Below are 26,152 nucleotides of genomic sequence, written 5' to 3'. Positions count from 1 at the left end.
CTGTTCTTTGTAGTGTAGTGTAATAAATGAGGTAGTTTCTCTCTTCTTCACTTTGTGTTGATTCTGTTTTGCCCATGTCATTGCTGACAGAATGATCACTACCTGTCCTTATTTTGTCTCTTGTGCCTCTTAATATATGTTTTCTTCCCTGTCCAACTAAGAAGGGGAGTAATAGACTGACTTTGGTGGGCGTCTGGCCTCCAGCCAGGACTAAACCACCACACTGTACCACAGTGTAACAGTCTCTGTTTTTAAAGAAGGTCTATATGAGCCAGAGAACATTCATTTTTATATTCAGTCTATATAGCTACATCGATATATACACAGGCTGATACACGTAAAGATACACACATGTGTAAACACCCATTTTCCAGGAACAAAATGCTGGAATTGTTTTTTGCTTCAGATGAGAGAGTGGACTAGTGATACTTATCATTTTTACAAAAGTAACAGCTCCAAAAGCTTCTTGTTTGCTTGTTTGCTTCGCACAGATTATTTCCACAGCGTGATTTAGACCCAAAAGCCATCTCAAGATGCTAGGAGATTTCTGGCACTCGTTAAAAGCTACATGGCAAGAGACATGGGGTCTCTAGGTCTTGTGAATAATCTGATAAAGAAACTCTGGGAATTCACTTAAAGAAGTCCTGGAAATTGAGCCAAAGGTGCTGAACATAAAACTATAATCAGATACAGAAGGAAGTTCTTTTATTTTTTCAAACCTGCAGCAAACTGTATCAGTGCACTGGGTTGCAATGCGATTCTTTGTTTTGTGCCATGTGACACAAAAGACTTGCTGTCTTGGTAACCAACGTGACAGAACGATTGGAAATATGGGACTTTTGGTGAAGCAAGAGAACATGGGTAAAGACAATCTAAGGACATAGATTGTCTTACACACAGACAACCAATAGTATTACCTGATGTAACATGTAAAAAAAAAATTTAAAAATCATACCTTCAAATGTACAAGAGTACCACCTGACATTTTAAACCAGCCAATATCCAAGAGCTTACTGCTCGTTTAATAGCTCACATACTGAGCTGGTTTCAGTTTGGGTTTTTTGGTTTGGTTCTTGCTCCCCTCTTGGCTCAGACTGACTATGGTTATGCTGTGCATCCAGAGTTTCATTATGTGACTTGCGAGAAATGGTACTGCTATGAGTGGGATACAGGGAAGTAAAATAAAACACTCAGTTCCTGATTTACATTGCAAGAATCTAACATTGCCTTTAATTTCCAAGAATAAGAATGCATTGCATACATTTGAGACTAGGCTCCTCAGTAGATTTACAGCTCTAGGTAGACCTACCAGTGACTCTCACAGAAATAACTCTCTAATTCTCAGTCACTTAAATATTGCATCATATTATAACTACATTCCTGTGAGTGTATATAACATACACATGTATATATACCTCTACGCTTTTATATATATATACATATATATATATAACATGCACATACATAATATATGGAATTGGCATACTGAAACTATAAACAAAGGATACAGACTCTTCCAAGTAAGAAGAGACACAAGATAGAACAATAAAGTACATTGCAAAACCCTCAGGAAAACCACTGACATTGTTTGCCTTTGTTCTTTTCTTCTCCTCTTAGCAAAATAGGACAGAGTTATTAGTGTTGTCATTAATGCATACAGAAAAATTTCTGGAGCAAGTTAGTAACTGAATCTAACACTGAAAGCAAGAAACTGGTTGAATCACTAAAGTCACTTTCAAGCCAGTATCCAGCACACATTACTCTGAATGGTTACTTTGCATGTACATGGGAAGGAAATAGGTCCTTATTCAAATGAGAGACAAAAGGAGCTTTTGTGAGATTTAGGACTGAGCTCTGAGTTTGAACAGATTGGCTAACCCCAGAAAATAATTCTAAGCGAGATTGGGTAACTATTAATCCATTGTTACAAAAAATTGTATTTAGTTAGCATGTTTTTAATTGAGTTGATAAACTCCTTCAGAGCAAACAAAGGCTATCCAATTTCTAAATACAAAGTACCTTATTACATTTCCTTTGTTGAAATAAATCCTGATATGTGGATGATGGCATCGACAACACAACACATCAAGAGCAGGAGTGGAATGCTAAAGAAGAATCCAGACTTACATTTCATGAATAGTTTGCACCAATTTGTCACTTTAAATAAATTTAACATTTGTTTTAGACATACTAGTCAAATGACCTGTTTCTTGACCAAGACAATCTATCATTTCCTTCCATTGGTTAGACTGGAGAAAAGAAAGAGAAGGGGACAGTTAACGGATTTTACCAGTCTACCGAGTTTTCATTCTGGCTTTCACCCTACTTTCCATTTTGTAACTTATGTTAAGAATTTTGAAAAAAAAAGTAGCGTAGGCTTGAAACTGCAGTCTCCTGTTGTCATTGATTGGAGCATTTGCTCTTTGGCAAATAACATTTTCATCACACTGCAAATATGAGTGTTTGTATTGTGCTAAGTGAATAATGACAGTACTGCAGCTGCTCCCATCTCTTCATGTAATAGGACATTCTGAACTTGTTTCCACATATAAGGTAGGCAGACACAGACTAATGAATGCACATAAAAGCAGTTTTTAGGTTAATGAGCCACATGTACTATTCTGTACTATCCATTTTAAACAAATGGACAATGTTGCTATCATAAATGCTATTTCAGAAGCTATTTATTATTTTGAGAATAAACCTCAAATGTACTAGTATGTATGACAGTGTATCATGAAATACTAAAATATTTAAAATTGTTAACAGATCCCTTAGGGTCTATAAAGTTAAACTGAGATGAAAAAGGTTACTATAAACAGGTGTTTTTCTAAATCATAGAATATACTGAGTTGAAAGGGACCCATAAGCATCACCAAGCCCAAATCCTGGCTCCACACATAAGCCAGCCAAGTCAGAGCATGTGACTGAGAGCATCATCCAGACACTTCTTGAACTCAGTCAAGCTGGGTGTGTGACCAGTTCCCTGGGGAGCTTGTTCCAGTGCCTGAGCCCTCTCTCAGTAAAGAACCTCTTCCTAATATCCAGCCTAAACCTCCCCTGTCAGAGCATCATACCGTTCCCTTGGGTTATATCACTGGTCAACAAAGAGAGGAGATCAGGGCCTGCCCCTTCGCTCCGCCTTGTCAGAAATCCATAGACCGCGATGAGGTCTCCCCTCAGCCTCCTTTTCTCCAGGCTGAACATATCAAAGGACTTCAGCCTCTCCATCCTTCCCCTCCAGACCCTCCACCACCTTCACTACCCTCCTCTGGACACTCTCCAATAGTTTTGTGTCCGTCTAGTACCATGCTGCCCAAAACTGCACTCAATACTCAAAGTGAGGCTGCATCAGCGCCATGAGGAGCAGGACAATCCCCTCCCTGGACTGGCTGGCAATGCCATTCTTGATGCACCCCAGGAAGTGGTTGACCCTCCTGGCTGTCTGGGCACACTGCTGGCTCATGTTTAACTTGCTGTCGATCAAGACCCACAAATCCTCTCAGCATGGCTGGCTTCCAGTGTCTGATCTCCCAGTGTGCATGTGCAGCTGGGGTTGCCCCTTCCCTGGTTATATTTCAGCCAAACTAAAAAAAAAAAAAATAGCAGCTGAAAAGTGTGCGAAGTGAGCTAATAACTGAATTAAATGCATAGCTAACATCTCAAAACAGGTATAGAAATGTTAGGAAGCCAAGGAAGATATTTTTGAGTGGAGTCCAACAGAATCTATAATCTATTGGCATTAAACACTGATTTAATGCAGCCAAAACTGGGCCCCCAAACTTGATCAGATACATGCTGTTGCTTGTTGTTACAACAACAACAAGAAGAAATGAGTATTTGAAAACAGGCAGTGGGAGTGAACAGTATCCTTGGATGAAGATGCAGGAAAATATCAGACATGGCACCAGTACAATCGTTCACACATTACTGTGTCCAATTTTTGTGCTTATGCTTCAAAAAACCAATTTGGAAACAGGAAAATCTCTGGAAACAGCTAAGAGAATTATTACATGTCTGGGAAACAGCCTTAAAAACCTCACTAAATTAACTGAAGAGAAAGATGAGTTGTGACTTGAGCACAGCCTGCAAGTATTTACATATGGAGGAGCTTTCTAACAGCTCCTTAGGAACAAAGGGTACAGAGACATCCATGGTAGAAAACTGAAGTTAGTGACTGTCTGATTTATTAGAAATAAGTCACAACTATCCATTCTGAAAATAAATAATTCTGCCAATGGTGTTCTTCGGAACACAGTTAATCTTCCTGTATTTTAAATCTTTATCATGAATCTCTCTAGCTTTCTTATTCACCATAAAAATAAAATGTAAAAATAAGTGACTGAATTTAAAATTAGGGACTTGCACTAGATAATCAGCCAATTAAAATTCACTCTAGGTCTATGTAATGCTATGTAACAGATCTCTATGAGTGAATAAAGCATAGATAGCCTGAGCACTAAAACTCTGTAAAACAACCTAACAGTAACTGGTTAATTCATGTAGATTTTTCTCATACGTATTTTTACAAGAATTACCACTTTATTGACTTGGGTGCCTTGACACAGAACATGTAGAGGAGGATGGCATAGAGTAAGAAGAGATGGGTGTGGGCTTTTTTAAGAAAAGGTAAGGTATTAAAAAGCAAAAGTAGCAACAAAGCTGTCACCACAGACAATTTGGTCTTCATCATTTCCTGCTTCCAGTATGTAACTGCTCTCCAAAATTGGGATAATTCAGGGAAGCATTTTTCTGCTTTTGAAAACTGAAACACTTTATTGGAATAATTAGAACGTAAACTAATGTAAGAGAAATGCATACAGGTCCAAGTGAGATTGCCCTGTATAAATGGTATAAGGCTACACTAGTTTAAAGATTATACATCATTTTAGGTTACTATGTCATCAACTAGCATGGGATGGCACCCATTCTAATAGTTCCAGTCACAGGCATTTACTGTGGAAGGGAACTCTGAAGGTCATCCAGTCCAAAGTCTACCTCAAAAATGGGACTAAGCCAAATCCTAGACCAGTTAAACCATCATTCTATCCTTTTATTAGGATAATGGCTGTATGTTGTCTGAACATCAAGACATTCCCCTGTGCGCCACTTACAGACTAAGCCATGAGTATCTGCTCCAGAGGAAAGAGGTGGGCTGGAGCTGTATTTCCTTCTGAATGTGTGAAGCACCTGGTAAAAGTTGTAAGGAACTGCAGAGCTGGGGTCCCACCACTATGGCTGCAAAATCACATACTGTGTACATGATATACCTTCAGTACATGCAGCATACTAGTTGCTAAATCCGTTAGAGACAGGCATAACTTGGCAATGTGCTTAGTGACATGCTGATCCGGCTCTGAATTACATAAACATGCTTTTGTGTTTTGAATGAAAGTATTGACTGGTGTGTCCATGCTGCCTCTTCTAAATGAAGGCATACAGAGAAAGGCATCAACCTATGTCCTGAGCTATATAGCCAAAGAAGAAACAAGAGAGTGACTTGTCATTTCACGTTTACCATCTGGGAACTACTTCCTTTACCACCACCTTTAAATTCTGTAAAGAAGCCTCAAGTTTCATTCTTCCTCATTGCAAAACTAAATTCTAACTATGTTGGTCAGTTGGTCATCTACCAATTCACAGAATCACAGAATGAAGGGATGTCTGGAGATCATCTAGTCCAAACCCCCCTGCCAGAGTAGGATCATCTAGAGCAGGCTGCACGGACAGCATCCAGGTGGGTTTTGAGTATCTCCAGAGAAGGAGACTTCACAATCTCCCCGTGCAGCCCATTCCAGTGCTCTGTCACCCTCACAGTAAAGAAGTTCTCTTTGAATTATGTTCATATTAAATCTTTCAGTATTTTACCTTGTGATTAGTATGGCTGCATCGACTGAAGACATGTCTTCTCCCCAGCTTGTTGACATTTCTAAGTGTATATCATTCTTCTTGCCAAATTCTTCATGTTGCCATTTACAAAAGCTTTCCAGCATTTTTTCCCCGTGATGTCCAATATACATATCTGCCTTGATACAAACAAAACAACTCATTTTATTAAAATTATGATTCTATAAATAGAATTAAGAGAGGTTTATTTAAAGACTTAGCAAAGAATGTTCTTTTTATGGCATAACATTTTAATGGTAGAATGACTTGAACTTCATGAGCAGAGATCATAATTTTCTCACATTAAAAATACAGGTGAAGACAATGTGCTGAGAGGCACACAGTGGAATTGTTCACCTGAACCCTTATCTAATTTATTCGCTGATTTTTCACTACTTATAGTGAAGAAAAGGACCATGATGTGAAGATCCAGAATCAGAATATTAAATGTGGCTTCTCCACTTGCTGAGAGGACACTTAAGAAAGAAATACATTATCCACTGGAAAAACATACTTTATAATTAGAAACAGGAGTCCCTTTTTCTTATGAACTAAAGTATAAAAGGATTTCCATAATATTTTGTAGAAAAAGCAAGAAATCCAGTTGACATTGTCCTGAAATACAACATTGTCGTGATTCAGCCCCACACAGCGGCTGAGCACCACACACTGCTCACTCACCCCTCCAACTGGAGGAGAAACAGACAGAGCCCCTGTGGGTTGGGAGAAGGACAGTTTACTGACACCACCATGGAAGGGGAACACTAGCCTCATGGCAGAATTCACAGGCAGCCGGTTGTAACACAGAGCAATGCCCCCACACTATGGGACTTCCCCAGAGAGCTGCTCTAAACTGCTCATTCCTGACCAGCCCCTTTTATGGCAGTGCAATGTTCTGTGGTGTGGAAAACAGCCTGGGGCAACTCGGCTCACCTGTGCTGGCTGTTTACTGAAGTTAGTTCTGTCCTGGCCGGAACCAGGACAGATATACAAACCATAGGTTAATAGAAAGTATAAGTTTATCAAGACAACTTGTCTTCCTTCAGAAAGAAAGAACAGGATTTGAGATGATGCCTGAAACGTGCAAGAACAGTGCTCCTTTTGATATCAAAGATCAAAACTCCTTTTGTTTTTCTAGGGATTTACTGACAAAGAACATCAGTCCTCCTTCTACTGTCCACTGAGTTTAAGGCAGATTATTTTTGTACTGAGCTATTCGAATGCACAAAAAGCAGAGCACAAGCAGATTTTCTTAAGAACTAGCTGATTACCACAAGGAAACTTCACTGAATTGATTTCGAACTGCAAGCATAGAAGAATCTCAGTATGTGCACATAACACACACACATTAGAAGAAGATCTATTTACTGGGGTTGCCCAGCAGTGTAAATAACTAAAAAACTCACAAAAGCCGACTGAGAACATTTGTCAGCCATTAAAGTCAGTGAATATTGCAAGTCTTCATGGAGTACAAGAAATAAGCTAATTAGCATTACCCTCTACAGGTTGACACAAACGTAAGATATACTTACTGGAGTCTCATGAAGGAGGACAAGCTTAGTCACACGAAGATTTACTTGTAGTCCAAGGCTCTTGTGCTGGAAAAGGTTAAAAACCTAAGATAAAAGAAAGTAAGTAAAAATGCACACTTGCATTGCATACAAGATACTGTTGACTTAAAATAACAGCCTCATAAGAACCTGAAAATTTCTCTTTACTATGACTGCTGAATTTCCCATAATTTGAGCTCATGTAATGTGTTGGTTTTTCTGAAGGAAAAATAAAGCTTACACAGTATTCACTCTGGGACCATAAAAAAGACCCTTTCCCCTCAATGGCCATGATCACTTTATAAATTGTAGCCTGTTTCTCCAAAGACTTGCACATGCATACGATGCTATTCACATGAAAATTTCTATTTACATAAATCCAGGATCATGGCTCAAGTTGTCTGAGACAAGACACAGCAATAACTCCATCATTCAGAATAATTTTTAATATAGGTTTTAATTATTCTTCAGCTTAAACTTCTTCCTTAGAACAATTTCTTCTTGTACATTACATTGCAGACAGTAGTTTTCACTGCTTTATGAACAAAATGGGTGCACTGAAGCTCCAGATAGTGCTGGGAGGGAATGTAATTGTCCTTTGTTTTGTTTTTCAGCCACTAATGATCACACATCTTACATCACATGTAACCTCTTCGTAACAAGTACAGATCATGAGAAATCATCCAATGCCTCAGTCTTCCCAACAGCATCATGGGCTTCTAACCAAAAAATCATCTTGTTCAGCTCTCATTTCTGGTTTCCTTGCTCAAGATATAAGACCAGACAGTATAGTCAAGTTGGTATAGAGTCTTGACAGCCTGCTGATGGTCACATACTGACTGTCCCTCAGACAGAATAATTAAATGGATCAATGAAATTAGCCCACAGTGCATGCATTGCTGGCAAAAATTTCCTACCATGTTTAAGATGGTCAGAATAAATCTTCTGGCAGCATCTGTTCCGTGATATGAAACCATAGCTGGATCTGCTACCACAACCGTTTCTATATTGTACTCCTGAGGTAACTTGTAAGAGTATCGTTTTCCTCTTCCACTTTCTGACACTTTTTGATTCTGGGTTTTTCTTTTACCTGTAACATAAAACATTGCTTGATGAACTCTTCCTTCAAACTACTCCTACATATTTTTAGGATTTGCTATCTGTGCTTATGATGTCATTCTTGTTATATGGAAAGCAAAGAGCTATGAGCACTAAAGCATACTTATTTAGTGCTGCCAATGCTAAGGCTTGGAATGAAGGCCTGTGCAACACCAAAATGTTAGTTCACAACAAGAAAACAGAAATCTTACACAGCTGCTCAAATAAAATCAGTCATGTTCTTTGCATCCCTTCATTTAACATACTTATGAAAGATTATGTGTCTCCTAGTTTGGTTTGTGTAAGAAAACTAAATTAATGTTAGGTTTGACATAAAAATCATCTCACTGAGATTGCAGAACTGTTTTCTGCCCATCTTCATAAATCACAGAGAAAACATCTTTATGTAATTGTATGTTAGGTTACAATTAAGGATACAATAAGCTTTGTGCTTATGCCACATACCCAGGATTAAGAAAATACATGCAACAAAACAGCAATTTTTCAAAGATGGAAGAATATTTCAGAAAACTAAATAAGATAGAGGTTTGTTAAAAAAAAAAGGAAGTTTTGCTAAGGTGCTTTTAAAGTCAGTAAAAAAACTTCAAGAAAAATTTCACAGAAACAGTTCAAGTCAGGAGGAGGTCAGATATTCATCCAGCAGTTGGCAAAGATTTAATTTAAAATAAAACTCCCTGTTAGATCCCCTTGAGATAACATAAAAATTCTGGGACTGATCTCACTGAAGTCAGTAAAATCAAATTATTTTTTTTCCATTTTCAACAATGGAATATCAAGTGCTCTGTTTACAAAACTGATGCTTGAGATGACAGTTATATACACATGTTCAGGAAACAACCAAATATTCAGATATGTTGAGGAAATTTTTTTGCAACTAATCAGTCTCATCTCTCATAGGAACGGTCCTGCAGTTCATATTATAACACGACTACTTTCCAAAAAGTAAGTTGTTCTTTGGGAAAAAGGTTAAAGTATGTCTTAAAAAGTCACTGAATAGAAAAATTAACTTTAAACATAAGGTACAAGTGAAAAAAGAAGCTTCAATTTAATATAAATGTGTGTGAAACATAGATTTGATATAAACATAATGTAGATCTATATTTATCAATGTAACGAAGTATAAAGTATCCATGCTTTAAAAAGGTTTGCCATAGGTCACATGAATGATGTAGTGCAAACAACTATTTTAGAATTGATTCCTGTAAAACAAGTGTACTAACACTGAAAAGCATACAAATTTGCTAAAAGAAAAAGCTGAAAAAATCTCCAGAAAGAAATATTTGATGTTTGCCTAGAAGTAGAATCAACATAAAAGACCTAAAATTAATTTTAACCTCTCTCAGTTTGATCCTTCGGCCACTTGCTTATAGCCTTCTATGTACGAGCTTTACTTGCATTTGCTAACTGTGGACCTACAGCCTAGTTTATAAAACATTATGTGTGTTTTCATCACTTTTCTGAGAATAATTTTTAACAAAACTTCGATGTCTGGATTTCTACAAAAAAATCCACGCCCTGTAAGTATGACTTACAATGCAAGCACCTAATACTATAGATCTAAGCCTAAATAATAAACTCATTTTAGTTTAAAAAGATCTCTCATGAGCCATCGGGCCAGTCTGCCTTCTTCCTAGGAGCAGTGATTGATTCCAGTGAAGTTTCCAGCAACACTTTTTATTAATTGTTTGCTTCTTTGTAAAAGCAGCAGCTAGTGGTTGAAAACTTTAATATTAGTGTGGCTGTTCAGAGAAGTCTGCTAACACGCCTCTCCAGAAAGTTTTAGCTAGCAGTGAATTTTATTCAGAATTGACAGTAAACAGCCCACAATAAAATACAGCATCGCACTAAACAATAAGCTCATTCTAGCCCTGCGAACTGTTGAAATCTCTCTTTTGGGATTGTAGTGGAAGGGGAAAACTGCACAGTTCTGTAGGCAAGCTGGCTGCAAAGTGAAGTGACCATCATTTGCCCCAGGTATCTGCCAGTTAACAAACAATGGACAATCTGTTCTTGACCAGCCAACCATTTCCAAATCACAGGCAGAATTCCCTATCACGTGAGATCTCATTTATCAGAAAATTTTAGCTCTTCTCTAAGACCTTTAGATAAATGGAATTAATAACTTTGGTACCAATGGTATTCAAAACTTTGCCATGACTACTGTCAGATAACGGGCAAAACAGGCTTTAGGCAAACACACTTAGCTCTTTACATACTCATAAATAAGGAAAAATTACAAAGAATTGTTCATTATTGAAAGTACAGTATATAAGGAAGAACTCCTGCAAAAAACACATACATACACGAAGAATGTGAAAAAAAAATGCTTCTTGGTATGAAAGATGCATAAATTAATCTTTAAAATGCAATTACATTGGCAAAATAATAACAATAATGATAAAAATATGCTACAGAAGGCTTATGCACGACTCCCATGTTTTGTGTAACTACAGCAAATACGAAGGTTCCTTATCAATTTATTACTTAAACTCAATTAACCGAAAGGAAAGCTAGAAATATGCCACTACTGCAGTAAGAAGGCTAGAAATACTGCAGCAAGTGCATGTCACATTCAATAGGCAATTAAGAGAAAATACCAAGTGTTACAAAAACAATAAAAATATATACACACACACAAATCACACAACTAAGCTGAGAAAGTCCAGCTGCTACAATCACGTTGCATTAAATTTCTTAGCAATCATTAAGAACATGCTGTGACTATAGGAATCAGGAACACTTGAGTCCTCAGACACAAGAGCACTCCCCAAGTACATTCACATGAGGCCCAGACTAAACGGCAATCACCTTCACTCCAAAGGCTTTTTTCTCCAGGGAAAACAAAATGGATACCATATTCACATGGAAATTGTGGTATTCTGGTTTGGTAGAGTATATTCAGGAACTTAGGAAGCCATGAGCTGTACCTCCACTGTGGTTTGGATAGGGATTTAAATGTCCTAAACTACTTGTTTCTGAACCAAGGAACAGAAACCAAGAACTCAAGCATCACCAGTCTCCATTTACTGCAACCTCATATAGCTAGAACCATAGAATGGTTTGGGTTGGAAGGGACCTCAAAGATCATCTAGTTCCATACCCCTCTGCCATGGGTACAGACACCCCCACTAGACCACATTGCCCAAAGTCCCATCCAAGCTGGCCTTGAACACTGCCATGGAGGGGGCATCCACAGGTTCTCCAGGCAACCTGTTCCAGTGCTTCACCACACAGTAAAGATTTTTTTTTCAAATATCTTATCTAAACCAACCCTCTTCTAGTTTACAACCTTCTTCCCTTGTGTCGTAACTACATTCCATGATAAACAGTCCCTCTCCAGTTTCTCTGTAGGTCCCCTTCAGGTACTGGAAGGCTGCCAAAAGGTCTCCCCAGAGCCTTTTCTTCTTCAGGCTGAACAAGCCCAACTCTCTCAGCCTGCCTATAAGAGGAGTGGTGGTCAAGCCCTCTAGATCATATCTGTGGTCCTTCTCTGGACTCATTCCAACAGCTCCATGCCTTTCTTGTAATGGGGACCCCACAGCTGACTGTAATACTCCTGGTTGGGTCCCACCAGAGCAGAGTACATAGGCAGAATCACCTCGCTTGATCTGGTCATCATGCCAGTTTTGAGGAATGCCACTCTTCATTCAGGTCCACTTGGACATTCAAATCATGGTCCAAGATAGTTTGGATATCAGGACCTATGACCAAGACTGTTCATGCATTTTATCTCACCTGGAAACAGGCTGTAGAGCAAGAACAAACACAGGTCTCCCAGCTGACTGCCCAGTCTGTATCCCATAAGATCAAACTTCTGCCTTTGACCCAATATAACTAGCGAGCTTTTTTTCTGTACAGGCAAAGCAGAAACTGCTCATGACTCAGAACAGTATATTGTTTACTAATAACTCAGAGCAGTATATTGTTTATTACCAGAACAAAGTAAAAAGAGGCTTCTTGTTTCCTAAACACAGAACGGATTCAAAATTCAGACCTGGTGTATCCTGGATAAGAGCTCTTACTCACTATGTGAAAAAGAATGACCATTTGAGAAGATGATTCCTCCCCAAAGTGCCCCATGCCATTATCATGAGTTAGTTTCATTGTACAAACAACTTAGGCCTGGGACAAGCACTACAGATGAGGTAGCAGGAAAAGAGCTTATCTTTTGAATGCGACCCTTTGCTCTAATAGCAACTGCAACAAGCTTGTGAAAGGCTGGCTTTGAACAGTTTCCTGGGCCAAGTGCTAAAGAAAATTGTGGTGTGTGAAGTCTGTGTATGTGCAACTGGCTCACAGATGTAAATGTCACACACATGTTCAACAAAATTCAATATACACACAGTCTTACAGATCCCGTAGACATCTGCTTCTGTTGGTACTGTTTTCTCCCTTCCCTAGTTAATAAGAAAAGTCCACTCCATTCACAGACACAAGTTCTTTACTGTGCACCATCTTTCAATCCATCTTTTGAAACCACAACAGTTTGGGACAACAAACAATACATTCTTCGACTGCCTCTTCTAGTACTGCATGACAAGCTATTATTTCCAGTACTGATCATTCAACACCTTCAGCACAGGTACTCATTCCTTCTAATAATTGCAGTTCATCATTGGTAATACACATTTTCTTGATAGGTAGCCAGTCTTGGAGACCAATTTGGCTCAAAGCCAGTAGCATAAATACCTGACCCAGAACACTCTAGTCTGATACAGAAGTACTGTAGAAGAAAGTTATCCTGTTGTAAGATAAGTTCACCTTGCTAAGAAGTTGCCATATTGGCAAGAAAATAGTTTCTCTGTGTTACACAGCTACAACTCTGCCAAAGGCATCTGTGCACAAACATAATTTAGGAGAGCCCCATCTCTTTTATCTTTCCATTATCTATTTTAGCTTAAAATTCTCAAATACAGCTGTAAAGTCTTATTTTTGTTGCTTCAATCCCCCCCTTTCTGGGTATGCCCCTATCATGAATGTGACTACTGCATGTCACACCAGTAGATTGCTTCTAACACAGAGCTTTTATGCAAGTGACTTACTGCAGCCCCATTTAGTAAAATAACCTGTAGCAGCAGAGTGATGGTCTTTTAGTACCATAGCATCAGTTAGAAATTGCAGATATTTTTACCACCCCAGCAATAAGGTTCTGCCAGAAGATGCTAATCAGTTAAGCATAGCTTGAGTTATTTTGGAATTTCAGGCTGGCAGGAGAGATAATGAAAACTTATTTCAAGCAAATATTTGAATCTCTGTTGACAGACTATTTAAACCAAGTCAGAGCCTTGGGCATAAGAGTATTAGAACAGAATAAACTGACTTTCCCATTTTAAAGCATAAGAGTAAGTAAAAGGATGACAGGTAATTTACATGACAAAAATAATGTTCTAACAAAAATGTTTCTTCACTCATTTTTCTACACATCATGGTTTGGTGTCTATCAGATGTTGCTTTCCTCTTTCCCAGTGTACACTTTTCATTTTCTCTCTTTTTCTCACTTTCAAAAATAAGCAGGCATGTGTGCTCTAAACTCACTTATCACTGATAAGAATAATCAGATTTACTTTCTATGAACAACTTTTCATAGAATCATAGAATCATAGAATCATAGAATCATAGAATGGCATGGGTTGGAAGGGACCCCAAGGATCATAGAGCTCCAACCGCCCTGCCACAGGCAGGGACACCAACCTCCAGCCTGGATCTACACAAGGTTGCCCATGGCCCCATCCAACCTGGCCTTGAACACCTCCAGGGACGGGGCATCCACCACCTCTCTCGGCAGCCTGTTCCAGCACCTCACCACTCTCTCTGCAAAAAATTTCCCGCTAAGGTCTAACCTAAACCTTCCTTCCTTTAGTTTTAATCCACTGCCCCTTGTTCTGCCAGTGTCTACCCTCTTAAAAAGCCAATTCTCCTTCTGTTTGTATGTTCCCTGGAAGGCTGCAATGAGGTCCCCCTGCAGCCTTCTCTTCTCCAGGCTGAATAAGCCAAACTCCCCCAGACTTTCGTTGCAGGGGAGGTGCTCCAGCCCTCTAATCATCTCTATGGCCCTCTTCTGAATCCTCTCCATCTTTCTTCTATTGGGGGCCCCAGGTCTGGGCACAGTACTCCAGATGGGGCCTCACGAGCGCAGAGTAGAGAGGGACAATCACCTCCCTGTCCCTGCTGGCCACCCCTCTTCTGATGGAGCCCAGGACACCATTAGCCTTCCAAGTGGCAAAAGCACACTGCTGGCTCATGTTAAGTTTCTCATCTACCAGAATCCCCAAGCCCTTCTCAGCAGGGCTACTCTCAATAAGCTCTTCTCCCAGTCTGTATCTGTGTCTGGGATTCTTTCCGCCCATGTGCAACACCTTACACTTCTCAGTGTTGAACCTCATTAGGTTCCCCCGGGCCCACCTTTCCAGCCTGTCAAGATCCCTCTGGATGGCTTCTTTTCCTTCTATTGTGTCAACCACACCACTCAGCTTGGTGTCATCCACAAACCTGCTGAGGGTGAACTCATTTCCATCATGGATGTCATTGATAAAGATGTTAAAGAGCACCGGTCCCAAGACAGACCCCTGGGGGACACCGCTTGTCACCGGCCTCCACCTGGACATAGACCCATTGACCACCACCCTTTGTCTATGTTCTGTCAACCAGTTTCTTATCCACTGGACGGTCCACCCATCAAATCCACTTCTCTCCAATTTAGAGATAAGGATGTGGAGGGGCACTGTGTCAAAGGCGTTGCACGAGTCCAGGTAGATGACATTGGTTGCCTTCCCTTTATCTACCGATGCTGTCACTCCGTCACAGAAGGTCACCAGATTGGTAAGGCACGACCTTCCCTTGGTGAAGCCGTGCTGGCTGTCCCGGATCACTTGCTCATCCATCCCTCATGTGCTCCAACATGTCATCCAGGAGGATCTGTTCCATGATCTTCCCAGGCACAGAGGTGAGGCTCACTGGCCTGTAATTCCCTGCATCTTCCTTGCTCCCTTTCTTATAAATGGGAGAGACGTGACCCTTTTTCCAGTTCCTGGGGACCTCACCCAACAGCCACGACTTTTCAAATATGATGGAGAGCGGCTCGGCAACCACATGAGCCAGCTCCTTCAGGACCCTGGGATGCATGTCATCCGGCCCCATAGACTTGTAGACATTCAGTCTCATGAGGCGGTCTCGGACTTGCTCTGTCCTTCCAGTGGGGGGTGGGATTTACTCCCCCAGTTCCCACCTAGAGGTCCAGGGATGCAAGGTTCTGGGACTTGAGAATTATCAGAATCCTGGCAGCCAGAGAAGACCGAGGCAAAGAACTCATTCAGTACCTCAGCCTTCTCCTCAGCCTTCTCCACATCAGGTGCAGCCAATTCCCCTTTCTCATTTACCAAGAGGGGGTACACTCTCTTTGTCATGTCTCTTCTGGCCAATGTACCTGTAAAATCCCTTCATGTTGTTTTTAACATCCCTCACCAAGATCAGTTTCATCTGCACCTTGACTTTCCTGATCCCGTCTCTGCAGGTCCAAACAGCATCCCTGTATTCTTTCCAGGCAACACACCCTTGTTTCCAGAGCTTGTATTTGCCTTTCTTTTCCCTCAGTTTGTCCTGCAGGTCCTTGCCTAGCCGTGCTGGTCTCCTGCCCCTCCTGCCCACTTTCGTATTCAGAGGGACAGAGACCTCTTGAGCTCTTAGAAAGGCATCCTTAAAAAGTAGAAAGGCATCCTTAAAGAGTAGTATTTTGCTAATATAGAAAATTTCACATTTAGATAAACAGTGAAAATGTAATACAATGTCAGGAAGACAAATACAGAGGCTGATGGAGGAAGTTACATGTAGTTTACTCAGTACCTCTTAGTAGTAGCTACAAAAATAGCCTTGCTTTGCTAATTCACCTTTGATTCCAATCTTTGGATGGACACGTATTTATACAAAATTCCAAAATGGAAAAAAAAAACCCCAGTACACTTGTTCTGTAACCGTGTACAATGGACAAGACAATATAAGTGTTCTGCAAAATGTCGTGGTTTTATCCCGGCTGAGAGCCGAGATCCACGCAGCTGCCTGCTCCTAAAAGGAAAAGAGCAGGGAAAGAGGGAAGGGGATTGGGAGGGGGCGTGGGGAGGGGGGGGGGGGGGTGGGGTGAGAGGCAAGGGAAGGGAAAAGGAAGGGGAAAATAACCCCAAAACCAAGAAACTAAGAGGTCCGTGGGTTGGGATAAGGATAGTTTACTAAGATAACAGAAAGATACAATGTAACAATGCTAACAGGACTTTAGAGCAAAAATATATGAAGCTGTTGATACACAGTGCAGTTTCTCACCAAACCACACAACTCAGGCCATGCCACCCAGAGCTGTCCTGGAACCCGACCGTCCCCCAAGAACCGCGCGTCCCCGAGCCGCCTCGGCCTTCCTCCCATCAGCCCCCCCATATCCTGGGCAGGAGGTAACTGGCGTGGAATACTCTCTTTGGTCAGTTAGGTCACCTGTCCTGGCCTCGCCCCTCCTTTCTCATGAAGAGCTGAGAAAGTCCTTGACTGTCTGACAGCAACTAAAAACATCAGGGTGTTATCAGCACTGCTTTCATTTTAACTCTCAAACACAGCATTCCATCAACTGCTACAAATGAATTTAACTCCATCCTGACTGAAACCAGGACAAAGAACCACAAAGCTACAGACAAATTTAGGCTGGAAGGTATCTCCAGAGATTAACTAGGCTATCCTTTTGCTCCAGTCAGGGCAAGCATTGAATTTCCAGCTGTTTTGTAAATGTCTGTCTCCACAACCTCTCTAGGCAATGTGTTTCATTGTTGAGAGGTGCTGGTTTTGTTTGGCTTTTTTTCTTACACCCAACTGAAATTTCCTTGAATGGAAGATATACAACTGTTGTCTTCCATCTTGTCATAGCATAAGTCTAAGGCAAGTCTGGCTTTATCTTCTCTCTGCATCCTCTTAGGCACCAGCAATCTGCATCCTCCCTTTACCTTTCTTTAATTCTGAAATAACTGTTCCTTCTGCCTCACTCCTAATGTGATATAATCCAGCTCCCAAGTCATGTCAGGGCACCTCTGCTATTTCTTTCCACTTTGTCATTATCTCTCTTCTACTAGGTCAGGAGAAATGAAAAAAAAAAATGCCTATATGTGTGCATGTGTTATGGTTTGTTTCCTCTGAAAAAAAAAAAAAAAAGTAATTTCTCACAACAACATTAAAAACACCCGAGGTCAAAAGACTGCCTGTGGTGGTTTGACCCTGGCTGGAGCCACACCAAAGCCACTCCATCACTCCCCTTCTCAGCTGGACAGGGGAAAGAATATACAATGAATGGCTTGCAGGTCAAGATAAAGACAGTGAGAAATCATTCAGCAATTGCTGTCCTGGACAAAACAAACTCAACATGGAATGAAATACATCTATTTTAATACCCAGTCAAAACAGAGTAGAACAATGCAAAATAAAGTTAACTCTTAAAACACATCCTCCCACTCCTCCCTTCTTCCCAGGTTCAGCTGCACTCCTGAATTCTCTACCTCCTCCCCCGAGCAGCACAGGGAGACAGGGAATGCAGATTGTGGTCAATTGATCATATGTTCCCTCTGCCACTCCTTCCTTCTCAGGGGGAGGACTCATCACACTCTTCCCTTCTCCAATGTGGACAGGAGACAATCCTCCACTAACTTCTGCAACACAAGTCCTTCCCAAGGGCTACAGTTTTTCACAAACTGCCCCACCATGAATCTTTTCCACAGGGTGCAGACCTTCAGGAGCTAACTACTGTTGTGTGGACTTCTCTCTCTATGAGTCCACAGATCCTGCCAGGAGCATGCTCCAGCACTGACTTCCACTAGGTCACAGCCTACTTCAGGTGTCTCCACTTGCTCCAGCATGGGATCCTCCACAGGCTGCAGGTGGAATCTCTACTCATCATCTCCGATGTGCTGCAGGGGTACAGCTTCCTTCACCATGGTCTTCTCCACAGATGCAGGGGTTTCTCTGCTCTGATGAGTCCTCCCCTACTCTTTCACTGACCTCAGTGTTTGTAAAGTTTCTCACATCTTCTCACTCCTTTCTCTGGTGGCAAAAAACCCGACACTAGGGATTTTTTTCCTTCTTAAATATGTTATCACAGAGGTGCCACCACCACCATAGATTGACTCAGCCTTGGTCAGCAATGGGTCTGTCTTGGAGCCACCCTTGTAGCACCCCTATCCCCTGCTACCAAAACCTCTTTTGAAGAAGAATAGCTGCTGATGAAGCAACAACATCAGAATGTCATCTTTCACAAAAGCAGCTTCTTTTCCCTCTCCATTGAAAACTAAGTCATCATTACATGCCAAATTTTTGTTGAAACCTTCTACTTCAACAATTTCTACCTGCTCTTAAAAAAAATGCATTATGACTGTTTCATACAGTTCTTCTAAGTGTCAATTATAGAACAAGAAGACTGTCATAAAAATAATCCCAATTCTGTGTCAGACCCATTTGGAAGTTCAAGATTTAATACTAAGCAAAACTCTGATGACCCGTGCTAATATTTTAAAACAGAAAAGTAAGTACTGCACATAGTAAGTACTTAAGCAACTACAATGACAGAGACAAGAAATATGTTGTAATTATTAAGTTGAAGTAAAAAAAAGACCCAAACATTTTTACTTACAAGTATAATTGGACATTAAGACTGAATTCATCAAAGGCAAGTTCCTGTTTCTGACAAGTAAAATAGCAGCCTCATAATGCCCCCTCAAAGTCCACCACATGCTACTGTTACAAGAACAATCTTTTCTTGCTTTAATTGGAAGCTGGTTTTAACTACTATTGACGTATCTTAAAAATGTTCTCTACAATGCATTTTTTCAGTGAAATTTGTGTATTACCTGTAACAACACCACAGTACAGATTTTGAGAAGCTGGTTTTTCAGTAATTTTCTCCTCTATGGACCTTTTTCGTCTGTACACCCTGTGAGCATGACCTGTCACAGCCAAAGTGCGATTCAGTGGCTCAATAAATATGAAGTCCTCATTAATCTGTATAAACCCCATCTGCAAAGGAAAATAAAAGAAACATGTGAGATAGAAATTTAAGAGAGTATGAAATTGTTAACAGTCTATTAGAAGAAAAAATAAAACCAAACACCAAAACCCTATATCGCTCAATTTAAGAAAATCTTGTAATAACCTTGTAGCAAGATGACTATATTTTACACGCCTTTCTACTTAAATGAACTAGAATAAATTGTATTTATTTCAACTAAATCTGAGTGGGCAGGTGGCTACATGCCAGTAGCAGATGCACAGTAAAAGATCTGGAATGTTAAAAGTTTGCTTTAGAAGACCCATGAGGTCATTTAAATATGTACAGCATGTACCAAAAGGTCTATACGCTAGTTTTATTACTCAGTGCATTATCACATTTTTAGATAACTATATTTTTACTGAAATGAGAGCATAAGAATGCATCTTGAACAATTATGAAGCTGGAAAGACATCTTGTGGTACCTGTTTTACACTTTTTAAAAAAATAATTTTATAATTATAATAAAACGGATGCAATCCCATGCTAGTTGCCAGCAGCTCAAACAGAATAATATTCTAACATGGCCATTTAGTTAGTTAGCTTCACCCTCCTGCCCCAACATATCTGTAAGTACAAACAAAAAGCAAATACACCAGATGCATGTCTAATATTACAAGAGCGTGACCGAAGTAAAAAAAAAAAAAAACCAAAACAACCAACCATAAAATGTATTTATTGAAATACCATACAAATCTAACTCAGTTCAAATTGTTAAGCTGTCAATACATACAAGTTCCTATCAAGAGTAAAGGTGGAGACATCAAGGTTTTGTGTTTGCTTTTCATCAGGAAGACTGACAGTTACCTTTCTCATTCTCTAAACTTAAAAATCTATTAAACAGTTTTACTACACAAAGCAAACAGAGTGGGACATCTGACTAAGAGAAGCAAAGAACTCTTCTGTATGTTTTCATGTAGTAAGAATGGAGAGAAACAGAAAATCATTTTCTTTCTTCTGGAGTTATGTGGATGCCATTATCACACGGGATATCCTGCCTGACCTATGGATAAATCATCAAAAAGAAATTTCAATCCAAGCAAGAAGACAAGATGAAATTTTGAAAGTGTTACAAAATACGATTTCCTTGAAACAGAAGTGGCATTACTTTAAAAATAAAAAACCCAACATAATCTCTCTACAGAATCACATTAAATGAGAATATATCTACTTAATTTTTCAATCAGCTATACTAGCTGCAGAATCCTGAACAGATGTTGTAAGGCTATTTTTAATGTTGTACACAAAGAGTACAATACAGGGTTTGTTTGGCTGTTCTGTTTCCTTTTTGTACTTACTTTTTTTGATCAGTTTGTCTTCTTCATGAGCTTTAAACATTACAAATTTAGAAAATTAGCTACTTAATTATTGTTAGGTACTTTGCATCTACTAGATAGCATTCCTATATCTCTTGAATAATGTAATCTTTTCATAAGAATTAAATTTTCTAATATAAGCTATAAATGATGTTAAATGAAATATTATTTAAAAGCATAGTTCTCAAATAGATGCAAATTCCTGAACTGTTTTTCACTTGATTTTTATCTAATGCTGAATTTCACATATAGGCTTTTTTGGTTTTGCAACCCATCAGGTGACGTTGCAGGTTTCCCCTGTCCAACTGAAGAAACCCCCAAGGCAGGTTCACCTTGAACAAAGATTCAAACATAGCACATTTGCGATATTTCTTCTGTTTTCATTCTCTTTACTGCAAAATGAAACCAAGGGTTTAAATACTGTTCTTCAGACTGCCAATCAGACATACTGAGAAGCTGTGCTAGGACCACTGACATGTTTGCTTTCAGCTCCTTGCATAAACTGAAGGTTAATCAATTGGTAGAGAACTCCAAAAATGATTACCAGTCTCTTGAGTCAAATGTCAAAGACCTGAACAGAGATGCCAGGTTTATCGAATAAAATTAACTTCAGTTATTTATGTTCAAATGGGTAATTTTCAGACAAATATGGATAACCAAATAATTTCTGCAATCACTTTGACTGCTTTTGAAAAAATGTGACCATTTCTCCATTTCTTGGTAAATTTCATGGTAGAAAAGGGAAGACGAAGCCATATCCTTGACAAGCACGCCTTTATTTTTTCATAAGCGTTAGAAGTGGAGTTAGGAAGATCTTCTTCCATAAAGCTAAACGCACAAAGCAAAGAAAATCAAAGCTATACAGTACAAACCAGAGTTTCAATGTGTGCTCAGATACTGGATGCTGGGCCCAATACAGGCCTTAGTTCAAATGGCAAAACCTCCATGTCATGAAAATGCACAGCAGAACAAAGATTTAAAAAAAAAGTTAAATAAATAAATAAATAATGCATTTGGGGTAGACCTGTGAGTTCTGAGGACCTGATTCATCTCCCACCACTTTCATCTGAAAAGCTACCACGACTCACAGCTGCAACTGAAAAGGCTATCAGGATGCAGGACTTCTCTCACGTAAAGGAAACATAACACTTTTCTTCCCCTTGCATTCATGTATACCCGCATTTTCAAGTTCCTTACCTGAAATAAAACAAAAGCTAAATGTAGCACACATACATCTCAGTGGACTTCAAGCCCAGCACAATCTTATTTGGCAAAAAAAAAAAAAATTTCTTCAGACACTCTAAGGATGAACCAGGGACTCTGCATTTTATTTTCTTTATGCAGTAAAGTGAGACCTCAAATACAGGTTAGACTTCATCAAATGAACATGTAAAGCATTACATGGGACTATGTATGGGCACTCTGAAATGGATTCACATCCACAGCATGCATTCTAAAGTGGAGACTCGCCATTGCAAATGAAACATTTCCAAAATATATATTCACAACATATCAGTGTTTTTACCCCTTTTTTTTTTCCCTGGGATGTTGCCCCTGGTGCTATCACACACACAGGCTATCTGGACAGATGTCCCCTCTTCTTGCAGGTTATTCCTACCAGCTGCATGCTTGTGTGGACACAGGCCTACCTAATAATAGAGTATTTTCCTAAACAAGTAGTAGGTTCAAAATTTACTAAATCTTACCTGAAGTAAAATCACATTGTGTTACATATGTCCTGTCTTCCCATTACTCTTTCTGCCTCTTCATCTATGCAACAGGCAACTTAATCAAGATTTCAAGTAACAAATCACAGAATTACAGAATTGTAGGGGTTGGAATGGACCTCGAGAGATCATCGGGTCCCACAGACCTCGCACATCATGATCTCTGTAAAGCTTTCCCTGCAGTCTACTCTCTGCTGTCTTGTGTGCAAGCACAGGATGTATGAACATCCCACCATACTGCCCAAGGCAAGCATCCATCCCTATCATATGTAGAAAATGTATACACATTTTAATAAACATAGCCATCAGCACCAAAATAGCAATGTCATCTAATGACATGGAAGATTTTCCTTAATGTACAGTGCAAAAGACAATTCTAGTTTACTAGTTACAATACTACTAGTTTTCAACACATTCTGCTAATGTTAGACTTCACACTATTTGTAAACTGTCCCAGAGCTCAAGATCTATTTTTGACAAAAGAGGCAAAAGCTTTAATTTGCATGTGAGTATCACACTCTGAAGGTTTCCCTCCATGATTATGAAAGTCTGGATTAAATTCAGTATCATGATTCTAACGGTGCTATCAAGTCCTGGCACCAGCTGAACTACAACAAAAATCAAATTCTCCAGCTCTTACAAATGCATATAATAAAGCAAGCTCAAACAACTTTTCAAATCATATAAATAACAAGGTAAGAACTTAACGCAGTCTTGTTATTAAGACACACTACAGCTTTCCATCTTCATTCCTGAAGGCTGAAGAAACAACTCGTAAGTGCCAGCAACTTCTGTCTTCAATTAACTGCATTTCCGGGCTTTGCACAGCGTATACATTGTACATCTATGTTTTCTCTGTTTATCTGCTCACTGTGCTCTGCTGCACAGTTAGGAGAAGTCACAGGGGTGAGAGAATCAGTATTATTCCTGCTGACTGGCTTGCCGCTGACGACATAGCTTCAATCCAAATCAAATCCATTCTAGGATTATTTTTTTTTAAACAGTACGACTGCAACCCAAAAAGGTACATGCACAGCACCATAGCTTATAGCCCTGATAGAGGAAAATAATCCAGTGTTACACAGAGACAACTAAATTAAAACTCTGCATTCAGGTACCTGTCCCAGAATTTAAGGTGTTTAGAAATGATTTTTCCACAGTTTTTAAACTGTTCCAAACTCCCACGCTTCCAGTCTGGTTTAATATATAAGATAACCTGAACTTTTAGGAAAATCACTCTCTGTAGGATGCTGCTCTCATGATGTTTAAGATTATGACTACTTTTATCAAAATAAACCAGTGTTGCACATGCAAAAGTATTGCTTCGTTTTTGTTAGATAAAAGGATGTAGAATAGTGAAGCATGCAAAATTAAGATGGGTCTGCACACACTCATGCATTTCAACAGGTTGCTATTAATCACATAACCTTACTCTTACTGAGAAAGAATCTCCCAAGCTGACAGCAGAGAGTGGCATCTAATCTGACCACAGAAAGGTTACAAATCCAAAGGAATCTAATTAGTTGAAAATAAAATTAAGTAAAGGACACCAATGGATAAAGAAACTATAGACATCAAATCCACCCAAAGGGTCTGTGGTTGTTACCACTCAAACTTCCATTTTGACAATTACTGCACTGTAATACTGCAGATTCCAAATTTCATGTTTCCTTGCAAAAATAAATTATTTCCTTTTTAATACATAAGTCTCCCTCTATAAACGTATTATTAGAAATGTTCTATTTGGTACAAACTGCTGCTTAAATTGCCAATATTCCAATATTTCCTATGTTTTTTAACTGTCTTCACAGTGTAGGATGATATGTAAACAAAGTACAGTCTACTTAAGAAGCAATCACATAGAATAATTTACTACCTCCAAAATAAACATATTTTAGTAAGGCTGTGTGTGCAAGACATTATTTTGTAACACTGTTTGAAAAGGAAATTTTCCAGCTAGGAAAGTTTCTGATTGACAATACTAAGAACGTAATCACATCTATGTTAAGTACCAATGAACAGCTGGATTGGGACAGAATTAAGGTCCACCCTGTGCAGTATCCTTTCTCTAAGAACCCATTAACAGATAACAAGAAGGACCGTAAGAACAGAACAAACATCTAATTTTTATGCTTACAGTTTACAGCAAATTTCAGTAGGGATCTGCCACCAGTAGCTTTACGGTCTGTATAAACTTCAACTACAGTGGAAATAAAGAGGACAATTCCTCCTCTTCTCATTTGCCCATTTAGAAGATTGCAAGTTAAAGAATCACCAATAAAAGAATTATTTGCCATGCAGGAAGATTCCGTCTCTAGAGTATGAAAAAGACTGACAATATACAAAAGCAAAATTAATTAGCCTTCTTTTTCCAACTATGGTGAATGAGATCTCAAAAAATATATCAGTCATTAATAAAAATTATGATAAGAAAAATATGTAAAAGGTTCAGATTACTTTTGCTTTGACAGATATTTTATAAAGTTGTTTTTTTTTTTTCCCCCACTTTACTAAGAGCAATGTACAAACACTGGTCCTGTGATCCCACCGCTTCAAGCGTGTACAGACACTGTTGGTAACATCCAGTGACCAGGACACAAAGAAGGCAACAGATTTGTAGCTTTGGAGATTATTCAATGTTGTAGAATATTTACTAGCAATCTCACAATCAAGGTTGGCAGCCTCACTTAAAGCTGTGACAAGTTTAACATGCCTTGGAAACAGGGGAAATGAAGCCACATGATATATAGTCACAACTGTGAAACTGATAGTACTGTGGAATACCTATTGATTTTTATTCATGTTTGTAGACATCCACGAGGATGTCTTTATCTGCTTTGATGCAGCTAAACTTTCCCCCATCAAACTGAACATTAACTTGTATCTTGCAGCCTAATGTCCCTCTGTATATCTCAGTTCTTCCATTGCACCCTACAAATGCCTTTCTTATCAACATGCACCACATCCAGACCTGCAACCCTAAAACCTCCCACAGGCTTATACTTCTTGCCAGCAATACTTCTTGCCTGCCTCCACTGCCAAAGGGTGTCTCTCTCCTTATGGCCTGCTAGACTGCCTTTGTTTCTTCCAGGTGACGTGAGGCACAAGAAATAATTTCTTTATATGAGGCACTGCTATTCAGCTACTTGTTGGCATCTTGCCTGTGTGCAAGGTAGCACGCACTTCTACTTCAACTGACATTGTAAGTCAACAGATGTTCAAGGTACATGTTAGTCTGGAGGATGTAGGTTGTATCACCTATGGTGATAACATGGTAGCATGTTAACAATTTGGCAGCCAATTATGTATTTTTTTTCCCAAAAAAATATCTTAAGAATGTTTATTAATGCTAACATGTAAAAAGCATTTCATATTAATGAAATCCAACTGGAAACACATGAACTATCGTTTCATTTAAAAATCAATTTAGTATAGCTGTACAATCTGAAGATTACCAGGCAACATTCAATAATACCATTTTAAGACAGATCA

The 26,152-nt window shown here is 39.3% G+C and overlaps 1 protein-coding gene across 1 annotated transcript in view; it reads right to left on the bottom strand.

Moving 5' to 3' along the window:
• Positions 1-26,152, bottom strand: part of ADAMTS19 (ADAM metallopeptidase with thrombospondin type 1 motif 19) — a gene marked incomplete at both ends in the record, with an annotated part of 133,456 nt that overhangs the window by 85,027 nt on the left and 22,277 nt on the right. Inside the window, 4 exons of the mRNA XM_084278841.1 lie at positions 5,869-6,022; positions 7,415-7,502; positions 8,354-8,526; positions 19,421-19,586. Of these exons, the coding sequence (XP_084134967.1) occupies positions 5,869-6,022; positions 7,415-7,502; positions 8,354-8,526; positions 19,421-19,586 (581 nt within the window). The remainder of the gene's footprint in view (positions 1-5,868; positions 6,023-7,414; positions 7,503-8,353; positions 8,527-19,420; positions 19,587-26,152) is intronic.

This window comes from Gallinula chloropus (assembly GCF_964237585.1).
Source record: "Gallinula chloropus genome assembly, chromosome: Z".
NCBI classification, from domain to species: domain Eukaryota; kingdom Metazoa; phylum Chordata; class Aves; order Gruiformes; family Rallidae; genus Gallinula; species Gallinula chloropus.
This window is presented reverse-complemented; position numbering and strand designations above follow the sequence as displayed.